Raw genomic sequence first — 16,327 nt, forward strand, 5'->3', positions numbered from 1 at the left:
GTGGTGATTTGAGGTCGGCTTTGTTTAAACTGTCAAAAATTTTCACAGTTCTAAGAATACTGTATCTGATCTACATTATTTTGCTTTTTGTAATTTCAATTTTTAGACATTAATTGACCTCAGCAGTGTTAATCACAGTATATTTCACGAAAGTTACAAGAGTCAACAGGGTAGAGCGGTTAAACGGTTAAACGGTTAAACCGTCATTTTGATGATACCTTAAAATTTACTCCAGCAAAGTCAAGTTTCCAGCACCTCGATTGCGGGAAACCTGCATCAATCATTATTACAATCTCAATTGTTCTGATTGACCGAATTTATGCAATTCTTGTTGCAACAATGCATTGTAGTCAATAGTGAGCGAGCGTCAAGCAATCAGAGGTGATTGCGATCGTGACATTGGAGTTGTCATTTTGCCGTAATCGAGCACCTGTAGATATAACAAAGGTTTTGAAAACATGAAGCTTTTATGTTATGGGGTCTATCACTACCCATAATATAAATGTGAAAGTGTGTTTGTTGGTTGGTTTGTCCTTCAATCACGTCGCAACGGAGCAACGGATTGGCGTGATTTTTTGCGTGGATATAGTTTAAGATCTGGAGAGGGAGATTTTACTACTTTTTATCCCGGAAAATCAAAGAGTTCCCACGGGATTTTTAAAAATCTAAATCCACGCGTACGAAGTAGCGGACATCAGTTAGTTCTTAATATATCACAGATAATGTAGTGGGTGAACGATAAAAACAATCGTCTATTCTTCCTTAACGTTGGCTCCAAATTTGCGTTCAAAAGATTATACCGTGCTCACCTACTAAATATTCAAAAGTCGGTAAGCTAGTTTGTGGCAGTCCAAACAACAACATCACCCCTAAATTAACCCCTAGATTAATCTATAATAGCAGTAACATAAAAATAAAGAACACAATTTTGACCTATTTTTATTATTTTATTTTATTTTAAGTAACCAGGACTTCCCTCGTTTGGGCTCGAACAGAAAACCAGCGTTGTGGTTACATCGTGTAACCACAACATTCAGCTGAGTTCGGGCCTTTTCGTTGGCACGACACATTTTAGATAATAGGTACCTATTAGATTTTAAGGAATGTTTTTTTTTGTAAATATTTGTGTTTGTGTTTATCATGTGTCGGATCAACTAATAAACTTCTATTCTATTCTATTCTATTCTATTGAGCGCGTTGTTTGCACAACTGCACCGATTCGCTATACTCTAAAGCGCCGATCCGTGATACGGCTAAGCACCATTACACGAGTGCTCGAGAATCTTGAGTATTTGAACATTCAAGTTACATACTTCAGTAAAGTGTTATGCAGAAGTTTGCAAACTTTTTGTTCGGTTGTGTAAAATAAAATAAAATAAAAATATTTTTTATCAGCTGATGCCCGCGACTTTGTCCGCGTTGAATTAGGTTTTTAAAAATGCCGTGGAAACTCTTTGATTTTCCGGGATAAAAAGTAGCCTATGTCACTCTCCAGGTCTTTACCCATCTATACCCATAAAAAATTACGTCAATCCGTTGCACCGTTGCGACGTGATTGAAGGACAAACCAACACAAACACACTTTCGCATTTATAATAAGGGTACTGTTTCAAAAATATTTTTGAATCGTCAGATGTATCTACCACTGGAATGCCTTTCCTACCGAGAAGAACCAGCAAGAAACTCGGAGAGTGCTCTTTTCAAAGATTTGATTTTATTTGGGCCTTTGCCAACTGTCAATAGGTTGTGAATAACATGTTATGCTCCGTTTAATCAGCACTTTCCAATCAGATAAAATACCGAATATAATCAGTTAAATAAGTTATCTCTAATTTTGTCATGTCTATTATTAGGTAAATTGTGTTTTTGTGTTCTCGTAGCGGGCATAAGCTAGTTTGATGAAATTGTGAAGAATTTATGATGAAAATTTTCCGGTTACATAATGAAATTTTCCAGTAGGTATAATTTCTTATCAAGTCGTTACTCTGCAATTGCAGGTGCGGTATTTATGAACTATAAAAATAAAGCAAACAATAAAATTTTAGACGATAAAAGTCGTTGAACTGAACTTATAACTTAAACATATTAAATTCAACTTCACATATCACACTAATATTACAAAGGCGAAAGTTTGTGTGTATGTTTGTTACTTTTTTCACGCAAAAACTACTGAATGGATTTCGCTGATTTTTTTTACAATGGATTAACACATGGGCTTCTTTGTGTCCTGGAAAATGAAAGAGTTCCCACGGGATTTTTAAATACTTACCTAACTCCACGCGGACGAAGTTGCGGGCATCATCTAGTAAGATAAGAAAACGTACCTACGTACAGTACGCGGCAGAAAATAATGTACATCGGCCTTTAGAATGACATTTCGGCTTTGTAGAGCTTTGTCTCTGTCACTCATACCTATATGACGTTTTGTCGGTCTCAACGACAGAGACAACGCACTACAAATCCGCTATCTCCTAAAGGGCGATGTACATTATTTTCTGCCGCGTACTGTACGTATTTGCGTATCCGAAAAGCCTACTATTTATGGTTTGAAAATTGTTAACCAAATAGTACTTGATTGTGTTAAATAACGTATGCAAATGTCGTTCCGTTTGAGTAAGAAGATATGCTTACTTGTAAATTGATCCATCACGATCTTGTTAGCAAAACCTAGATACCGATATAGACATTGTGTGTTTGGCACGTTTCTCTGTTGATATAAGGATTACTGTAAATTATATGAGGAAACATTATAGAAATGATAATGATGTAATTAATTTAAAAAAATGAATATTATGATCCAAATAAGTTACGAAAGAATAAAAAAAGCATATTTATCATCTCTAATTATATCCCCAAGGAAGAATAAAGAAAGTATATAATCACTAATTAAATCCCTTAAATCTAAAACCGTAATCATTTTAGCACTGAAACAATAACAGCAGCGCGATTGCCGTAAACTGACATGTCGCATTGCAATAGAAATATCCTTAAGGATCGTGATCGTTACAGTTGATAAATTTCGTAGCACGGACGATCGATACACTACATCGCAATCGGTAAGGATCACGATCGCAATCGACACAGATTTAAGGAACTGGATATCGATCATTTATAGTAAAGAAAGTACATACCTACTAAAAGCTTTAGATATAAGATCTTGCTTAGAAAGCGTTAATTTAGAGATCGTATGAAATCGAATCTCATATTCAGTTAGGCCTAAATATATTTGGTACTTATCATATTATTAGCGCTTATACCTACTTGGACGTTGTCCGCGTGGATTTACGTTTTTTAACCGACTTCAAAAAAAGGAGGTTCTCAATTCGTCGGAATCTTTTTTTTATATTTTTTTATTTTTTATGTATGTTCCCCGATTACTCAAAAACGCCTGGACCGATTTTGAAAATTCTTTTTTTGTTTGAAAGGGTATACTTCAAAGTTGGTCCCATTTCAATTTGGTGAAGATCTGATGAACATCTTCGAAGATAGATACTGGAACTCCTCAACGGATAAGAGTAAATTGCTCGCGATCAGTGTAATAGCTTAGTAAACAGTAGATTTTTAACCAGTCATAGCATAATTCCATGGGGCCACTAAAAATTGTGAAATAAATTTTTTTTACAAAAAAAATAAAAACCGACTTCGTTACATAAACACTAAAAAGTGAAAAATAATTTAATTTATTACTGAATATATTATGTATACAAGAGTTAATATAGTTCCATAATAATATTTTTTGGGGTCGGTGCCAATGAGGTGCCATTGTGGAGTCCCATAAAAATATGAAGTCTAGACGATTCGCGAATCGCGCAGCTAAAGCTAATTGGCACCGGCACCAAAAAGTATTATTATGGAACTATATTAACTCTTGTATACATAATATATTCGGTAATAAATTAAATTATTTTTCACTTTTTAGTGTTTATGTAACGAAGTCGGTTTTTATTTTTTTTGTTAAAGATCTCATTGGAATTACTCAAAATTCTTCCTTTGTAGTGCAGCCTTAGGGTACTTAAGGGATATTTCTTCCCAATCCCAAATCTTTAGTTCTACCGGTTTCATCATCATTATCAACTGATAGACGTCTACTGCTGGACATATGTCTCTTGTAGGGACTTCCGCACGCCACGGAGCTGCCTGAATCCAGTGGCTCCCTAGGACTCTTCGAGGCCTTAGGTTATGTCTATCTGTCACTTCCAGTGGTGACAGTCTTCTGTGGTGACATACTTCCATTGCTGGATATAGATCTCTTGTAGAGACTTCCACGCGCTGCGGTCTTGCGCAGCCCGACTCCTTGCTGCTACTTGTTTCGTGCCGTCTGTCACCCTAGTGGAAGGTCGAAGGATCTGTCAGCGCTGTGCTTTCCGATGAAAGGTCGCCAATTCAGAACCTTGTTACCTCTAACTATATCATCCGCCCATTGCCACTTTAGCTTTGTAGTCTGTGTTTGACTGTGTTGGTTACTATGGTTCTTGAACGGGTCTCCTCATTTCTATTAGTTATGGTACTTCTTACTACTTCTTCATGGTTCTTTTTTCGGGCTTTGCCACACATGACACAGTTTATTTCGGCGCTTCTTCTGCTTTAGGCACGTTGGCTTTAATGCTCAAGTGGAGGAAGCGCCGGTATAATTAAAACTTAGAAGTGATATGTGGCATAATTTAAGCAATTAAACGTTTTTCTTTTTTTCTTACTGTACACGGTACTATTGATGACAAAACGATATTGGAATTGCAATTGGTCACTTAAGCACTGATGAGTTCGGGTCTAAGGTTAACTTCAATTGGTCTCAATCTTGCGACACTGTCCGTGGCGGGAATTGAAATTGTTTAATTTTGTTAATTAATACAGTTACTATAAAACTTTGGAGATAACCCAGTGATCTTGAAAACATGTAGAAAAGGGTATTTTGTAAGTTCAAGACGTAGACTAGTCTAAAGTATGGTTTATACGAAGCTAGTGCGCTGGTGCCAGTCCGACTGGCTTGAAAAATAGCTCTATTTTCTTTTCTCGCTAGCGCTGTTAGCCCAGCAACGAGAATGTCTTAATTTTAACAGTGTTCAGTAACATTTAGTAGATCCAAAATTACTGTTGCAGCTTACCTACATTGAAATTAATTATGAGAAAACCTTACAACGCTAGGTAAGACTAAGGATTCAAAAGGACTATTTAATTTTGCTGAATGTATAGCTGGCTGGTTTGGGTTGAACAACTTTTTATACTTGGCCAATACCAAGTTAGTGAGACTGGCAGCCAGCGATGGCTTCGTATAAACAATGCTTAAAAGTTTCTCCCTAGACATTTTGCGGTAGCGCTATATAAACACTTGCTCTTCTATCTCAGCTAAAACTAGTTCCCTAGTCTGGTTTCACACTTGACATTTTATGGTAGCGCTTTACAAAATCTTGGTCCTCTATCTCATCTCAAACAAGTCTCTTAATCAATAACATGGTAAATCTCTCAATATTGTGCGTACAAACTTACATATTTGTCGTACCCTCTCCACGCGAGGTCAAGTCGCACTTGTCCGGTTTTTGAAAAAACATAATTAGTCGCCAAAAGGTGCATGTTATCATGTAGTAAGTATTATAGAGCTTTGATTCTATGGGACTAACTATTCAGTATTTTGAGATCCCTGGATAAAGATGACTGCCCCCAAAACAGCTGTTTCGTTTGGCGCCACAAGAAAGGACATGGCGCTAATCGCTTAGTAGACCACCTACGTACATTTGCTCTACGCGTACCCTTCAGGATTTTAGTGGTCTTATAATTAAGTAGTGGTCTTATAATTAACTCTTTGAAGTAGGTAGGTACTTAGGTGTAAGATAACTGTCTGTTTTACACATTTTTTGCTCTGTCTTTGCGATTTCAATACGCTTTATGACACGCAATATTACTTCTAGACATTTAGTCGTTTTATTATTGGAATCTATCAATCATTTGCGTGCTATCGATATTTCATCATTATGCGAATGCTAAGTAATCATTATTGCCATTTTAATAGTAATTCAGATTTGTTATTTGTAGTTTTTCCCGCAGAATCAGCAAGGCCCTTTTTTCTCACGAATAAGCGATGCAAATTACGTGTTTTGAATATCAATTAAAGTACGGTTTATTGTGTCTGATTCTACCAGCATTTTAGATTTCCATATGCCTTTCGATCCTCTGTTTAATGTAAACTAATTCGTCTTTCTATTGTTCCAGATGCCGACGACAATAAACTAGAATATCGCAACGATACATTCCGCGATATCGAATCAATTGAACAAGACTGATTTTAAGTAGTATACGTACATTCCTCAGCAAATAATGTTAAAGTAAGCAAACACAAACATGTTCAAGTTACTCGGAGGCTTGAGCGTTTACTTCAAGTACCAGCCGATTAAGACAGATAATGCTGTGTTCAGACTGCACAATGTATTCACAACAGTTTTGCTTTTGACGTGCTCGGTGATTATAACCGCGACACAGTATGTCGGGCAGCCCATACATTGTATTGTTGGAGGAGGGCTTCCAGCGAATGTTGTTAACACTTTCTGTTGGATCACATCTACGTTTACGATGCCGGATGCTTTTGCTAGAGAAGTAAGTGTGTGTTTTATTATTTCGTTATTTTTAGATTTTCGTACTCATCTTAGAAGGAATAAAGGAACTCTTGTAGGATCACTCCATTGTCCTTCCATCTGTCGAGCCCCGTTTTCTCAGGAATGCATGGATATCTTCTTGAAATGCCGTCTACTATCGGAGGCTGGCAAACATTAGGGCTATTTGCACCTTGGACACGATGTTCTTCTTCGGCCGTCTGGTCTTCTGTCGGCTATTTTCCCCTGAATAATGAGCTGAAGGAGGTCGTATTTGCTATTTCAAATATTATATTATATTAAAATGATATATGAGTAGTACCGTTTTGAATCTACTATGTCAAAGGAGTCAATTTTATACGAATTGGTTTTCTTGGATTGTGTAAACAATACATAATTTAGACTTGATAAATGAAAACGGTACAGTGTTACGTTACTTTCAACAGATGTGGGCGCGGTCTAAATAACTTGCTAAAGAGATATCAAACATTTTGGTGTTTGTTCTCCTACGTGAGGTCATGTATGTTACTCGGTAGACGTTAGTTATTTTTATTTTACTTAGATCATGCTTAGGTCTAACTCTAGTGGAATTTTATGCGGTTAAAGTTCCGTTACACGAAAAGCTTATCCACCAATAAAAGTAAAATTGGATTGCATAACATGACATTCATATAATCTAACTGACTGACTGACTAATCTATCAACGCACAGCCCAAACTACTGGACGGATCGGGTTTACCCTCTAAATTAATTACTAAAATCGTACTTTTGACATGACAGTTGACACATAGAGCAAAAATGGCAAGTGCGTTCTCAAAATGTCTTCTTCTTCTTCCTTACCTTATCCCACGCTACGTGGGGTCGGCACAACATGTCTTCTTCTTCAACTCACTTCTGTCATTCGTCAACGTATTATTTACCCCTTTTTCACGCATATCCTCTTTCACGCAATTCATCCACCTTTTCTTTGGTCGTCCTCTCCTCTTTTTTCCTTCCACATTCTTCTAGTGACATGGCTTTCTTCCCTCCGCATTAGGTATATGCCCATACCACGCCAGCCTATAACCCCTCATCTTTTCTACCACTGGCGCTACTTTCAAACTACCCCTTATATATTCATTCCTTATCTTATCCATCCTTGTCACACCACACACCACACATCATAATCCATAATTCATAATTTTTTATTGCAAAAAATACACGTGAAGTGGTGTTACAATATTTTTTTGGAAACAGTGTATTACCAAGTATGGCGTGCAATGTTATTAAGTACAATAAATGTCAATAATATATACCTAATTTAAATAAGTCATCAATAATTAGTATTTTAAAGGAGAATATTGAGTACGAAACAAAATAAAATATTGCGATTACAAAATGTCAATTATTAAAATTAATAAAATATAATGTAAACAGACATCAAAAGTGGAAAAAAGTATGTCAACATGCTATCATTAAAATTATTATTAGTTATAGTACTTAGATTAGTAGTTGTTAACAACAAACACTTTATCCGCCAAATAATCATTCTTTGAAATTTAAGAAGTCATTAACCGAGTAAAAACAATGAAATAATAACCACTCGTGTAGCTTCCGTTTAAATTTAGGAAGTGTCATTTCTTTCATGGCCGTTGGTAGATTATTGAATATTTGAATCGCCATACAAAATGCATTTTGTCTATACAAAGTTAGTTTGATTCTGGGTACAAGCAGTCTATCTTTATGCCTTGTTACTCTTCATCCATCTCAACATTCGCTTTTCAGTCGCATGTATGCACTATAATTAAGTTGATTGTTTCCAAACACTAATGTTGAGGATACAGCTGTCGCAGTAAACAATATTGACCGAGCGAAAGTTTCGCTAAAATAGCCAAGCTCTGGCACGGAGCCAAACGCTGAAATTGAAACGGATGGCATGGTGGTAAATGCCCATTGTGAAGTTATGTTGTCTTAAATATAAAAAGGAAAAGGTGACTGACTGACTGACTGATCTATGAACGCACAGTTCAAACTACTGGATACCAACTCTCTTCTTGAAGTTATCAAATGACACAATAATCGTAACATGGCACTTTTATTTATTATATATTATTTATTTTATATCTTATTAGAACGGCAGTGCCACTTACACTAACTAGATGATTAATAATAAATTTAAGTACAAATAAAGGTACAAGAAAAAAGACACAAAATATAAAACGATAAAAGATTTTGATTTAAAGGATTTTGAATATGTACGCTGAGAACATTGAATGACATATTCATGCAATGCTCTCAGCGTACTTCAGTAACTCCCGAACCAGTATTATAGACCCATCATTAAATAGGTCCCATTGAGCATTATTGTCCAAAAGCTCGTTGAACGATGCTAATGAACGGGGTATATTATTTTATGTTCATGTAAAATCGTCTGGTCACGCAGATGACGTCATTTAGATCGCCTATGAGCTCTATTACCGCTTGATTGTGATTGAAATCGCAGGCAATTACCGCTTCACTTCAACACATCGAGATGTGTCATTGTGATTCCTGAAGACAACTAAAGTATATACATCCTGAAGACAACTAAAGTATATACAGGATGTAACCAGAACGCTGGTAAAAACAAAGACAGGTGATAGTACTGATGATTACTGATATGATACCACAAAAAAAAACGCCAAAATAACTATTAAAAAACCCTTCAAGTTTACGATTAATTGCAAATAAATCATCTGACTGACGCTAGAGTTCAACGAACGTTGGGAAAATAGGTCAATCGGAGTCAATGCCGCGTCGTAGGTGAGGCATTGACCCGAGTCTTGCACGCTATACATTGCGGGTTCGAAAAATTCTAAATCACTAAGAGTACAAAACGAGGCAAATGGTTATTGGTATTGGATTGTGTTTAGGTAGTATGACAATAAAGATAAGTTTTTGCTAGCGTGCTGGTTACACCCTGCATGTAGATTGTAGGTAGTTACAGAGTTGCATGTATTTAAGATAAACAAGTAGGTGTATTGATTAGCATTGTGTCAGAAGTCGAGTAATTTGCGATGCATTGTTAAGTTTTATTGTGTGTCACATTGGTTTAATGAATGACAAATATTTTGTTCTTTGTGATCTTGCAATGCCCCTAATATTGGAAAGCTTCGAAGCCGTAAGCGAGAACATTTTGTGTGATTATTCATTACTAGAGTTAGTGAGAATTAATCTCACTATTACTTTTATGGTACAAAGCATACAATGCATACATAGGAATAAAAATTTGTGTCTCTAGCGGATAATAATTTGTGTAACTTTCACAGTATTGACGTGTTTTCTACTGCGTTAACTCTTTTGTTTTCTTAAAAAATATCTCCGTTCGGTCAAACAAATAGAGACCTATTAGTTTGATTTGTTCGTTTATTGTTATTCCATCGAAATTGGCAACTATTAATGTTTCGGCTTGAAAAGTTGAAATTTTGCAGACACGTGTGGTTTTGATAATAGTAGATGATTATAGTACCATTGAGCGTCTTTGATGATGCAGATGAGAGTTGGATATTGGAAGGCATATATTTATGACAAAATGTTCGAATTTGGATTCATTTGCTTTGTTTTCGCGAGTAGGTACTTTCCAAAGTATACAGTGATAAGATTCTCAAGATGGAGTTAAAAGGTGGAAAGTGGAACTCCCTGATGCCATACGATTATTATAGGGCCTTGATTATAGGGTCACAGCCTTGAAATATTTAGTATTTCGTTAAACTGTGGTATAGTCATGTTTAGACTTAAGTACCTATATAATATTAGGTACATATTGTTAGCGACATTGCTTTGCCTACAGTTGAATTTAAAAAAAGAATTACGAGGAGATGTAAAAATGGCGGCCATAAGAGCCGGAGCTATTGATTTGAAGCAGGGAAAATTAGAATTTATAATTATGTCTTGAAGAAGTTAATAGTTTAGAACTAAGATTGAAGTTTATTAAGTATTGTCTAAATGGAATAAAGTCAGTTCCTATAGTTGAGGATATTTTTATTAGTTCCGAAGTGAAGATTACTCATCGCCCACAATTTTGTGAGTATTTGTATTCGTTTATTATGTAGGTACTTTGAGAGTGTTAAATTGAGTTTTAATTGATTCTGTCTTGACTAAAATGCAGAACATACCTAAATATTATAATATTTATCATAATTTATATTTCAAAATATTTTAAGTTGTAGTAGGTATGCATAGTTCGATTCGTTCCTCGAAAAGGCAAAGGTCGTAGACCATACAGCCTGGTAAGTCGTAGGTGACTATTAACACTTTAACTGCGGCAAACGCAAGTGCTGTGTTTTATATTGCGTAACGCGTATGCGGCTCGCACACGCCACGCACGTTCTATACAGGAATGCGGCACAACGAACATAATGCGTTTTTTTCGCCACTCCGCGAGTGCGGGCGTACACAAACCCTGCGTTTTATTGAATGCCAAGCCAGTGAACTAGTCAAATCAGTAACTTTTTATCAAACGTCAAAACGCGCGCTAAGTATACAAGATTCTATGAAATACTGGATGGTAGGGAATCCTTCGTGTGCGAGTCCGGCTCGCACTTGACCTTTTTTATGTTGATTATAATAAAAATATTAAATTATTAGTTGTTTTTTTTTTCCAAATAATATTTGCAGTTGAGAACCACCTCGTTTTTGGAAGTCAGTTAAAATAAAGTCCTATTATCTGCAGCTGGAAAGAGATTAGGAACTCTGTAATATTGTGGGCTCTTTTGTTTAGCAGTAAACGCAATAACAACAAGGCCGGAAGCAAAATAAAGCTAAAGACTTAATCCAAATCCTTTCCCTGGAGAGATTAAGAATAACAAAAATTATTACTTCATTCCACAGATAAAGTATAGATAATTTGGATTGGGTTTATCCTTAAATAAAACAATAAGCTTGTCAGTTCATTTTTATTTACAATTATTTACAGGTTAAAAATTATTATAAAAGAATTATTTACAGGTCAATTATCCATACTAATATTATAAATGAGAAAGTGTGTGTCTGTCCGTCCGTCTGTCTGTCTGTCTGCTAGCGTTTCACGGCCCATCCGTTCAACCGATTTCGACGAAATTTGGTACAGAGACAGCTTGCATCCCGGGGAAGGCCATTTAGGGACTTTTTATCCCGGAAAATCAAAGAGTTCCCACAAGGAGTTCTAAATACACGCGGACGAAGTCGCGGGCATCCTCTAGTTATAAAATATTTACATTACATACCTATTCATTTTTTTTTTTTAATTTTTTTTTTTTAATTTTTTTTTTTTAATTTTTTTTTTTTTAATTTTTTTTTTAATGTACAAGTTCATTTAATAAATTCATTGAGGAGCCCTGGAAAATTGGAGACCCTTGAGCAGTTTAATTGACTCGCATAACCCCCCTTTCGCACGGCGTCCAGTTTTTTGCAGGATCCCGTTTGATGGCGAATGTGTTCGTATGCTAGCGTTCACACGAGCATCCCGCATGCGGGATGCTCGCTAGCATATAAACACATTCGCCTTCAAACGGGATCCTGCAAAAAACTGGACGCCGTGTGAAAGGGCTGTAAGGGTGACTGGCCACTGAAGCGGAGCGGAGCGGAGATGTGTTGAGCAGACCAATCAGATTGTCGGTAAATAACGTAATAATTTTATTCCGTCATCTGACGAAGCTCTGATTGGTCAACTATACACATCTCCGCTTAGCTTCGCTTCTGTGGACAGGCACCCTTAGTGTTAAAATACGAGTCAATTAAAACTACTAGCCCATTTTACCAGGGCTCCTCGTGCCTCGCTCCTAGCGCGCGTTCGTGCTGCGCCACGCGGCGCTGTACGCGTTTTTGGACTGCGGCCATGGTCGCGTCCCAAAGCGCCTGCAGTTCTTGGAGCTCCTGATCCGTCATTGGTGGCCTCCTCCTCTCCGGAGGAGAGCACCAATGCCGCGGCGGCTCCGGCAGCCGCGTAGTCGGAGGGGTGCGGCGCTCGGGCTCAGGTGACGGCGGAGGCGCCGGTGTACACTCAGCTGTCTCCACTCTATAAGATGTCGAAGAAGATAGTTTTATCAAGTCCACTTTGATTACACAAAAACAAAAAGTCAGACTCGCTCACAAAGGGTTCATCACATCATACAAACATGGCAGCCAATTTGAAATTTTTATTATTTTTAGGGTTCCGTACCACATAAGGTATGAGGTACGATTTATAGGATCCTAGCCGAGTCTAGCAAGACCGCTTTTTGCATCCTGGCTGCGTGCGAACTGCCACGGAACCTCAGTCGCCTTAGATGGTGAGCGAGGCTGATTGGGATCAACCCATTCGCAGATATAACGATTGGGATGATTTCAGTGGACTCCACAGCTCAGTCTCTGTGGTCTCAGCTCTCACGAGGTTCTCATCATATGAAATGGTGATGTCCACCAAAAGCACCCTCGACTGTGCCCGGTCCACCACCACGAGGTCAGGCTTATTCGCTAGTATACTCCTGTCCGTGATGATGGACCGGTCCCAATAGAGCCGGACTCCGTCAGTTATTATTATTTTTATTATAGCAGACATTAGAGAAAAATTGGAAAATCGTGAATTTGTGGTTACATCACACAAAAATAATTAAATTGTGGTCATGATCTAATAATTAGTATTTTCAATAATCAAAGTAAGATAACTATATCAAATGTTCATTCTTATTATTTTGCACTATGCAATAGATGAATATTGAAATTGAAAACTTACTTTGCTTGGCAGCAAAACCAACGCTGCCACCACTTAGGCTGGCTGCCTAGCAGGGGATACCTGCAAAAACAAAATCAAAATTCAACCACTCCGGCTGAGATCTATAGAGTGCACTTTGACAGATTTATGTGGAAGATTTAGCTCGTTTTAAGTCTAAGCTAAGTCAAAGTGCGCTCTATAGATCTCGCCCTTAGTAATTCACAATAATTATTAGGTATCTATATATTTATTATAGACTAGCTGATGCCCGCAACTTCATACGCGTGGATTTAGGGTTTTAAAAATCCTGTGGGAACTCATTGATTTCCCGGGATAAAAAGTGTCACTCTCCATGCAAAAATCACGTCCGTTGCCCTGTTGCGATGTGTTTGAAGAGGAAACCAACAAACAAACACTTTCGCATTTATATTATGGGTACTGATTTTTATGCAACTGTCCGGCAGATAACTGTATGTATAGTAGGTAAAGGACAGACAAAACAAAGGTAAACTCTATGTATTGCAAACTTCTATAATATGATGAAACTTGTTTTATGTTGTTGTTGAACGAATTGCTACTACCCTTATGTTGAAACACTGAGCGTAGGTATTTAGACTCCAAAAAATTTACTTGCCTTTCAGTCTCCATCGTGACGCAAATAATCACCGACCAGAAATAAAAATAATAATAAACCGAATAAATTCCATCCACAACTGACAAGTCCGCGTCCACAGATAGTTCACAGACTAGTAATGATTTTTTTTTACGGCTCTGGGTTCTTTTTCTGGCGGCTCCACGTGCTTGGTGTTTGGTAACTATATTCATGATAGGTAGGTTATATAATAATATTGTATATTTTAGTAGGTAGATAATGTAAAAAAACCGGCCAAGTGCGAGTCAGACTCTCACACCGAGGGTTCCGAACGTATTTTTTTCGACATTTTGCAGGATAGCCACCAAAATAAATATAGAAACTTTTAGCAATTTTTTTAATTATCAATAGTTGAACTCTATTAATTATTAGTGATTATACCTAAAGAAATCAGGTTTGTGACTTTCGGCGTAGTCTATGGTAAGCAGCGGCATCATCAAAGGTTTGCGGCGACACGATACAAACAGCGCGCCGCCAGTTACACTCGTGCCGACTGACCAATCGCGTGCAACCGCCATTCGCGTTTGCTCAAGCAACTGGTGTCATATTTTGTTTCACAGAGTACTTTTTACATATTTTTGTTTTTAGTAGGTGTAGCGACGCGAGGTGTACTAGATGGAAGTGAGTACTTACCGACTTTCTCTATTAATTATAGATAGGTATTGTGAGGAACTCTTATGTTATGAAGTTGAGGTTTACAGTTGGATTTTCGAGAACCTATGTAGGTACCTGTATTTCTGTAACAGGAGGTGATGTTTTGGTTTTGCTTATTACCTTATGACATTGTTTATATTTTATGCTGTTGACTAAAGAAGGTAAGTACCTACGTACTTAAGTACATTTATTTTGTTGTGTTAATCAGGAAGATCAAGACACTAATCCCAGCTCGTGGACCCCTGCGGCTGATACCTGCGCCGCGGGCACCGGCTCTGGCGGAGACGGCAGCGCAGGAGAGACGAATTTATCGGCTCTCCTGCGAGCTGCGATCGCTGCCGCACATAACCAAGACGCCGGGCTGTCCTGGCGCAGGACAGGTCAAGACGCAGGGGCTCTGCCATCGGGGGCGGCGGCGTCGCAAGCGCCCCCCTCCGCCGCCAACAAAAACTCCCTTTCTAACCACACACCACCACACCAAAGAAAAACCCTTTCGGCTAAGGAGCGGGCTGCGAGGGACCTTAGGGACGCTGGGCCGTCCTGGGCCTACATGCCTTTTGAACGGCCCAGCGTCCAAGAGGCCTCTTGCAGCCGGCGGATCCTGTCCATCAGCGAGTCTGATGACAGTGACACTGATGGGCAGGGTCCGCGGAAGCGAAGATGTATTCGGAAGTGAATGAGATATCGTATTCACTTCCGAATACATCTTCGCTTCGTAGTCGAACTTTTTAGGGTTCCGTACCCAGTTATTATAATATATTATTCAATTTTTATAATTTTTTGTAGTTTCATTATACATAATGTATTACCTAATGTATTGTACCTAATAGGTACATACCTATAAATATTTCATACTTTCATAATTATTATGTAGGTAAGTACGACGTTTTTGACGTGTAATAACCATTATAAATTATCGATTAAAGTAAAAAAGTACGTCATTATGATGTGACGTCACATTCCAATATTTCATAGAATATCGCATACAAACTGCGCGTTTTGACGATTGATAAAAAGTTACTGATTTGACTAATTGTCAAATACCGTAATATAACGCATCTGATGCGTGGGGCCGCACTGCTGTTGCTAAACGTTTCTCGCAAGTGATGCGTTTTGACCGCACGCTCGTAGCGTCCATTCAAACGCAGGGTACTCGTGCCCCGCACGGACGGTCGAGTTTGCTCCACGAGTGCGGGAACGCAACTGTCGCGTTAATCAGCCGCAATGCTGTATTGATTACGCTATAGTTCGCGAAGCAGTCAATGTGACGTAGATACTTAGCGTAATAAATATAGATGCAGGAACGTTTGTTTTCTCATTCGCACTAAAAAGAGAGCACAGATAAAGTTACTAATGTGATAAATAGAGACGCAGCTAACCTATTTTTGTCCTTTATCGTGTAACTGGGTTTTTTTTTTTCAAGAATACATACAACTTACATACAAGAAGTTGCAAAACAAACTTTGAGATTTCGTGGCGTAATTGTATTTCTCATGAGTTATTTACTTGTTTTCACATAAAAAAACGTTTAATACAAATATTGTTGATCGGTTAATACAAATATTGATTACTAAATAATGGTAATAATTGTCGTGTTATTCATCGTTACGTCGTGCTATCGCTATCTCATACGCGGTTACACAGTAGGTACTTGCATCTACCTATTATTCTATCTACGCTATTAAAATATATTAATTTGGGTTTATAAAAAAAAAAAAAAAAAGTTCTTCTAGACGTTTGCATATAGATAGG

The 16,327-nt window shown here is 37.7% G+C and overlaps 2 protein-coding genes across 2 annotated transcripts in view; one reads left to right on the forward strand and one right to left on the reverse strand.

Moving 5' to 3' along the window:
- Positions 1-16,327, forward strand: part of ogre (optic ganglion reduced) — a 68,674-nt gene that overhangs the window by 13,430 nt on the left and 38,917 nt on the right. The window contains exon 2 of the mRNA XM_034985311.2: positions 6,205-6,585. Coding sequence (XP_034841202.1) covers positions 6,334-6,585 — 252 coding nt within the window. The 5' untranslated portion in view covers positions 6,205-6,333. The remainder of the gene's footprint in view (positions 1-6,204; positions 6,586-16,327) is intronic.
- LOC138402219 (uncharacterized) lies at positions 11,481-13,989 on the reverse strand. Its single transcript, XM_069498085.1, has 3 exons — positions 13,904-13,989; positions 13,291-13,350; positions 11,481-12,594 (listed from the first exon to the last, which is right to left on the reverse strand). The coding sequence occupies exons 1-3, from the start codon at positions 13,915-13,917 to the stop codon at positions 12,333-12,335; spliced, it is 336 nt and encodes a 111-aa protein (XP_069354186.1). The 5' UTR covers positions 13,918-13,989; the 3' UTR covers positions 11,481-12,332.

This window comes from Maniola hyperantus, chromosome 4, assembly GCF_902806685.2.
Source record: "Maniola hyperantus chromosome 4, iAphHyp1.2, whole genome shotgun sequence".
Taxonomy (NCBI): domain Eukaryota; kingdom Metazoa; phylum Arthropoda; class Insecta; order Lepidoptera; family Nymphalidae; genus Maniola; species Maniola hyperantus.